The sequence below is a fragment of the Typha angustifolia genome, chromosome 1, assembly GCF_048772165.1.
Source record: "Typha angustifolia cultivar Huaian chromosome 1, ASM4877216v1, whole genome shotgun sequence".
Taxonomy (NCBI): Eukaryota; Viridiplantae; Streptophyta; class Magnoliopsida; order Poales; family Typhaceae; genus Typha; species Typha angustifolia.
Window position 1 is genome coordinate 4,730,969 of NC_133239.1, and position 5,998 is coordinate 4,736,966.

The 5,998-nt window shown below is 41.5% G+C and overlaps 1 protein-coding gene across 2 annotated transcripts; it reads left to right on the forward strand.

Annotated features, from left to right (window-relative positions):
• The first annotated feature begins 313 nt into the window (after window positions 1-313).
• On the forward strand, window positions 314-5,369 carry LOC140780146 (uncharacterized). Of its 2 annotated transcripts, XR_012107453.1 has the most exons (4): window positions 314-2,714; window positions 2,811-2,889; window positions 2,994-3,022; window positions 4,234-5,369. XR_012107453.1 is itself a non-coding variant. In XM_073125526.1 (2 exons), exons 1-2 carry the CDS (start codon window positions 683-685, stop codon window positions 2,855-2,857), a joined length of 2,079 nt encoding a protein of 692 aa, XP_072981627.1. In that variant the 5' UTR covers window positions 314-682; the 3' UTR covers window positions 2,858-2,987. The 2 variants fall into 2 exon arrangements, 1 of the variants encoding a protein (XP_072981627.1); XM_073125526.1 differs by lacking the exons at window positions 2,994-3,022; window positions 4,234-5,369 and having other exon boundaries at window positions 2,811-2,987.
• Window positions 5,370-5,998: the final 629 nt, after the last annotated feature.

The following is a 5,998-nucleotide window of genomic DNA, read 5'->3' on the forward strand; positions in this document are numbered from 1 at the left end:
AAAATATAATTAACTTAAAATATAAAACTAGAAAAAAGTTGTATGTCAAATATATATAAAGATAGCAAAGTTAATGTGTGTGGAATATATTATTAACGTAAATAAAAATTATAGAGAAAAAAGCTATTATTATAAAATCTTTAAAACTGGAATGTGAATCATAATATAGATAAAATATAGGATGTGATTTAATTTTTTTATAGATATTTTATAAATTGTATTTTATATTTTACCTATATTGTGATTTACCGTCACTATTATTTTTCCTTATCTGAAGAAGACATAAGTAATTTAAGTATATATAAATTATTTTATATATTATAATAAAATATTATTTTATTGGTATCGTTTAAATTAATAGAGAATATTAAATAAAAATTATAAGGAAAAAATAGGAGTTGAATTAAACCAAAAAAAAAAAAAAAGGGAATGTGAATTATAAAATAAATAAATTATAGTGCGTGATATGTAATTTTTTTTAACCTCTCTCTTCTCAAAGAGAAGAATAACCCCCCCCCCCCCCCCCCCACCTTTTCAAAAGCAAAAGAGAAAACGAGAATATAGAATATATCTTCTCATCCGCACCTTAGTTTCAAAACCCCTTTAATGGCGAGAGAATAATCCACACCCTTCCCTTTCATTCTCTCCCAAAACCCCTAAACCCTAACCCTAAAAAAGAGCCATGACCGCGTGCTCTTCTCCTTCCCTCCTCCTCGTCCTCGTCCTCTTCCTCTTCCTCTCCATCGCCATTTCCGCCGAATCCGATCTCGATCTCCACGCTGGCGACCGCGAAACCCTGTTATTTCTCCGCTCTCAGGTGACCGATCCGAGGGGACGCTTGTCAAGCTGGAACGGGACTCTCTGCTCCAACTTCACCGGTATCACCTGCGATAACCACACGGGCCGTGTCGCCGGCGTCGACCTTGCCGGATTCGGCCTCTCCGGCCCTCTCCCTCGCTTCTTCTGTAAGCTACCGTTGCTCCAAACCCTGGTCCTCTCCAACAATGCTTTCGTCGGTCCCATTCCCTCATGCTTTGGTCACCTCCTCCGAGCTCTCAGAACCCTGGATCTCAGCAAGAACAAGCTCCAAGGACCCCTTCCTCCTGACCTAGCCAGTCTCCGGCGACTTGAGGAGCTCGTCCTCGCCGATAACCCGGGCCTAGGCGGCCTGATCCCAGCGTGGGTCGGAAACTTCTCGTTTCGGCTCAGGAAGCTCGATCTGAGCTCGGGTTCCTTCGACGGGGAGATCCCGGAGAGTCTCTTCCATCTCCAATCTCTGATCTATCTCGATCTCTCGCGCAATCGGTTGATCGGTACCGTAAGAGACTTCGATTCCGCTCTAACTTTCCTAAATCTCGCTTCGAATCAGCTCTCCGGAACCCTTCCATGCCTCTCCGCTTCGTCTCGATCTCTCTCCGTGCTCAATCTCGCGAGCAACGCCGTCGTTGGGGGAATCCCGACCTGCATATCTTCGCTGCGTGCGTTAAACGAGCTCAACCTCTCTTCCAATGGCTTCCAATACGGGATCTCGCCTCGCCTCGTCTTCTCCGACCGACTCCTTGTTCTGGATCTCAGTTACAACTCCTTCTCCGGCCCAATACCGAGCCAGATTGTGGAGGATTTCGAGCGTTCGGGGCTTCTCCTCCTCGATCTCTCGAACAACGAGCTCTCCGGCGAGATACCGTCTGAGATTACGGAGCTGAGGAGCTTGCAGGGCCTCTTCCTCTCCCGTAACCGGCTCTCGGGCGAGATCCCAGCGGCGATCGGGAATCTAACCTACCTCCAAGCGCTCGATCTCTCCTACAACTCGCTCTCCGGCGCGATCCCTGTCAGCCTCGCCGGATGCTTCCAGCTCTGGCAGCTCAAGCTCGACCATAACAACCTCTCCGGCGCCCTCCGCCCGGAACTCGATGCGCTAGATAGCCTCCGGATTCTAGACCTCTCCGGGAATAGAATCTCCGGCGAGATCCCGCTTCCGCTCGCGGGATGCAAGTCACTCGAAGTCGTCGATCTCTGCGGGAATCAGCTTGCTGGTGAGCTCAGTGGCGCCATCCTCAAGTGGCAGAACCTCCGATCGCTCTCTCTTTCTAACAACCGCTTCTCCGGCGGCCTCCCGGATTGGATCTTCTCTTTCCAATCCCTCCGGTGGCTCGATCTCTCCAACAACCATTTCTCCGGCTTCATCCCTGACGGGGATTTCAACGTGAGCGCTGAATTCAACGGTGAAAGCCGAGAGCACTCTGGCGAGCTACGGGTCTCCGTTTCAATGAGCCTCATCGGTAACCGGCAGCTGGAGGTAGAGTATCAGCTCCAGTCACCGGTGGGGATGGACTTATCCGGCAACTCTCTCCGGGGCGAGATACCAGAGGGGTTAATTGGGCTCAAGGGAGTAGAATATCTAAACCTTTCCTATAATTATCTCGACGGTCAGATTCCTGGGAGCCTCGAGAGGATGGATAAGCTAAGGAAGCTTGACCTCTCACACAATGCGCTCTCCGGGGTGGTGCCGCCAGGGCTATCGGCTATGAGGGGACTCAAGGCATTGAACCTCTCATATAATTGCCTGTCGGGGCCGGTGCCTACGAGGGACGGGCTAAGGAGGTTCCCGGGGGCATTCGCAGGGAACCCGGGGCTCTGTATGGATTTCTCAGCCGGGGAAGGATGTGCGGCTGAGGCAAGGCTGCCGGATGGACAGGCAGCTGGTGGCGATGGAGGTAGGGGAGGAGAGGGAGGGTGGGTCTCAGTTGGGGCATTTTGGATCAGTGCTGTGACAAGTTTCTATGTCTCCTTGGTTACTTTGCTTTGCTCAGGGAAAGCAAGGGGGTTTGTTTTCAGGGCAGCGAAGCCAGAGTTGTAGAAGGAAAGGAGGATGCTAATGTACAGATGCAGGTTAGTTTAGCTTTTGGGTGCTCTTTGTTAGATTCAGGTCATGGATGTTGCAATGTTATTTTGATCTGCAACTAAAAATGGTACATGAATTATGGTTACTGCAGGATAACATCAGAGCCATTTCACATCACAGGTAATAGATTGTTAGTTAGATTCATATCTTAGAAAACAAGGTCAATAGTTTTGATTGGCTGGTCTTTCTTTTATTTTGGACAAATTAGAGCCTAGTTAAGATTGTCTCCCAACTCCCGTTGACTTATTATTGATGTGAAGTTGTGAAACAAAAGGGATATCATTTGCCTAGGATTCTTTGAGCCCAAATGCCCAATCAAGACAGTTATGCATCTCAAAAGAAAGTTAAATGTCATTACCGCTCTATATGTACGGTGGCTAGCTCTATCTATCAAAAAAAAAAAAAAGGAAAAAAGAGGGGTTTTATTATAATATAGGCAAAATCTTGGGAGTTATTTATAGTTTTCTATAAAAATAAATAAGTTCACGTATCCCCCAGCCATCATATATTTTCATATAGACCCAAATTTTTTTATTGGCCAGTTTTCATATTAGTACCGGTTTTTTTTTGTATTGATTCCAAAATCACGTTATTTAAGAAAAAAAAAAGTATATTAGTTAAAAAGATTTAATTACGTGTGATTAATACACGTTTTTTTTCTTTTGTTAAGATTTCTAAATATAATTATGTCTTAATTATAGGAGATATTATTTAATATTAAATAATTTAAATTTGATTATTTAGAGATAAATTTTAATTTAAATATAATTCTCTATCTCTATCTATTAAAATTTAATTTAAATCAATCATGTAAATAATAAAAAGTAATCAAAGAGATAAAAATATAATTAAATTTTTATCAAGTTATTTGTAAAAGATATCAATACCCTTATTTTGATATGTATACATTATTCTCACTTAATAATATATATGTCTTTTACTTGATAAAATATTAAGATAATATAATTATTAAAAAATAATATGAAAGATTATATATCTAAAAAATAATAATTACCTACGGTAATATTTTTCGTTCCTATAACAGAAGAAACGCACACATTTTAAACTATTGAAAGCCACTTTAATCTCACGTGCTCTAGTTTCCCACCATATTTTTCTTCCATCTGTAGTCAAGTGAGTCGCATGTGAGTAAATATTTTATATTTATATTATTATTTTAAAGAAAAGAAAGAAGGAGAAATACTATTATTCATATATCATATATTTTCATCTTCTCATTAAAAATCATAGCTCTGCAATTCCTCTCGGTCCTCTTTCTTGATCACCTAATGCTTATCGCCATGTTGATACTACTGATCTTTTTTAAGTAGGGTTTTGGGTGGAGGTAAAGATGGCATCCCATGGTGCATTTACTGGAGCTCGGAGCACAACTCCTACCCTCTTTCTTCTGCCCAACACTCTTGGACTCGCCTATTCGTGGAAGAGACTTCACTTGGAGTGAGTAACAAACAACCGCCGCCCCTTCTCATCTCCGATGGCCGGAGATATGGGTGAACTTTTCACCACACCCCTCTCAAACTTGATGCCTTTGCTCTCTGACCCCTTCACAAGCTCTCAAGTCAAGGAAAGGTATGGACCAAGTAGGATGGCTTCGGCTCTCTCATTAATGGATAGTAGACCTCGATCCCCTCATGTCCGAACCCGATTGATTGCCTTTTTCCTTCTCAGGACAAAGCCTCGAGCCTTGATGGCTTCTCGACCCTTTTATACCAGTGGTCTCCCCAGGTCTCCCCCTCAAAAGATAGGTCAAAACCTTCTTAGTTCTAGAGCAACCAACAACAAAAATAAAGAATCACTTTAGGCCCATCAGCCTTATCAACTTCCTCCTATACGACAATTTCATAGTGGCCCACGAGCTGATTCATTGGATGAGAAAATCCAAGAGCTCTAATCTCATCAGCAAGTTTGATTTTATTATGGCTTTTGATTCTGTCTAGTTAAACTGAGTTTCTTCTACGTTTGTCTTCGGTTTCTAATGCCATGGTAGTTAACAGTACGTGCCCTTTGCAGTATAAAGACAGGGAGATTCCCCGTGTCTTTATTCTTTCTTTTGCTATCAATCTCGTTCGTCTTAATAGATCTTTGGAGGGATTCAATCACCGTGCCCCAGGTTTTCACTCTCTTGTAAACTAAAAATCTGGGTGCAAGCCTAAAGATCTGGGCATTGTTAATCTTAGAAATCAAAAACTTAGGCCCATCTTGGAAAATGGTAGTGGACTCCCTTGTCCTCCCTCTTCTCAAAGGAAACCGTGCTCTTAGCTTATTACTGGAGACTGGAGACAACTTCAAATGTGGTATTGTCGACTAGCTTGGAAATGGTGCATGGATCAATGCCTGGACTGATATCACCATTGCTGAAGGGCTAAGAAGGTGGCTTTCTCGAATCTCTTTTATTTGTTCCCGAGAAAACTTAAACTTTCATGTTTTTATACTTATATTTATGTCCTAGGGGATGAGATCTATCGTACGCTATTAATTATAATATGCGGAAAGTAAAGTACGAAACAAACGGTCGCAAAACCAAAAGTTTTTACGTGGAAAAACTCAAAACTAGGTAAAAAATTACGAATGCAAAATCGGATCGAAACCAATCACTAAAATATGTAGCAGTTAACAAGAAGCTTACAGATCACTTACTGATCTTCACGAGTTAATATGTACTAACCTTGCTCGATAGATTTTATGACACATTACTTCTCGTGATAAATTTTCAAACTTCAGCGACCTTTAAGGTTGATTTTTCTGTTTCAGTGACTCTCGAGACGTAGTTCTTTCAGATCGAATATAGATGCGTTAAGATGAAAACGATTTATGTTTCGTTTGAAACTGAGAATTTATCTTTAATGGCCTTCAAAAGCTGTAAGAGAATTTATCTTCAATGGCCTCAAATACTTTACATTAAATTTAATTTTCCACTTCAAACATCTTATAACTTGTGCATATACTCATACATAAAATCTAGACACATTACATAAATAAAGTTATATCTTGAAACATAATTTATCAATTACATTAGTACAAATAAAACCTAACCGTTTCCAAAGACAAAAAGATCAAAGAATTTAGTCTCTCATG

Excerpts from the sequence above, each read along its gene's own strand:
- LOC140780146 (XM_073125526.1), top strand. The coding sequence starts at position 683 with ATGACCGCGTGCTCTTCTCCTTCCCTCCTCCTCGTCCTCGTCCTCTTC. Across the intron at positions 2,715-2,810 it reads GGCAGCTGGTGGCGATGGAG|GGAAAGCAAGGGGGTTTGTT; the intron begins GTAGGGGAGGAG and ends TGCTTTGCTCAG.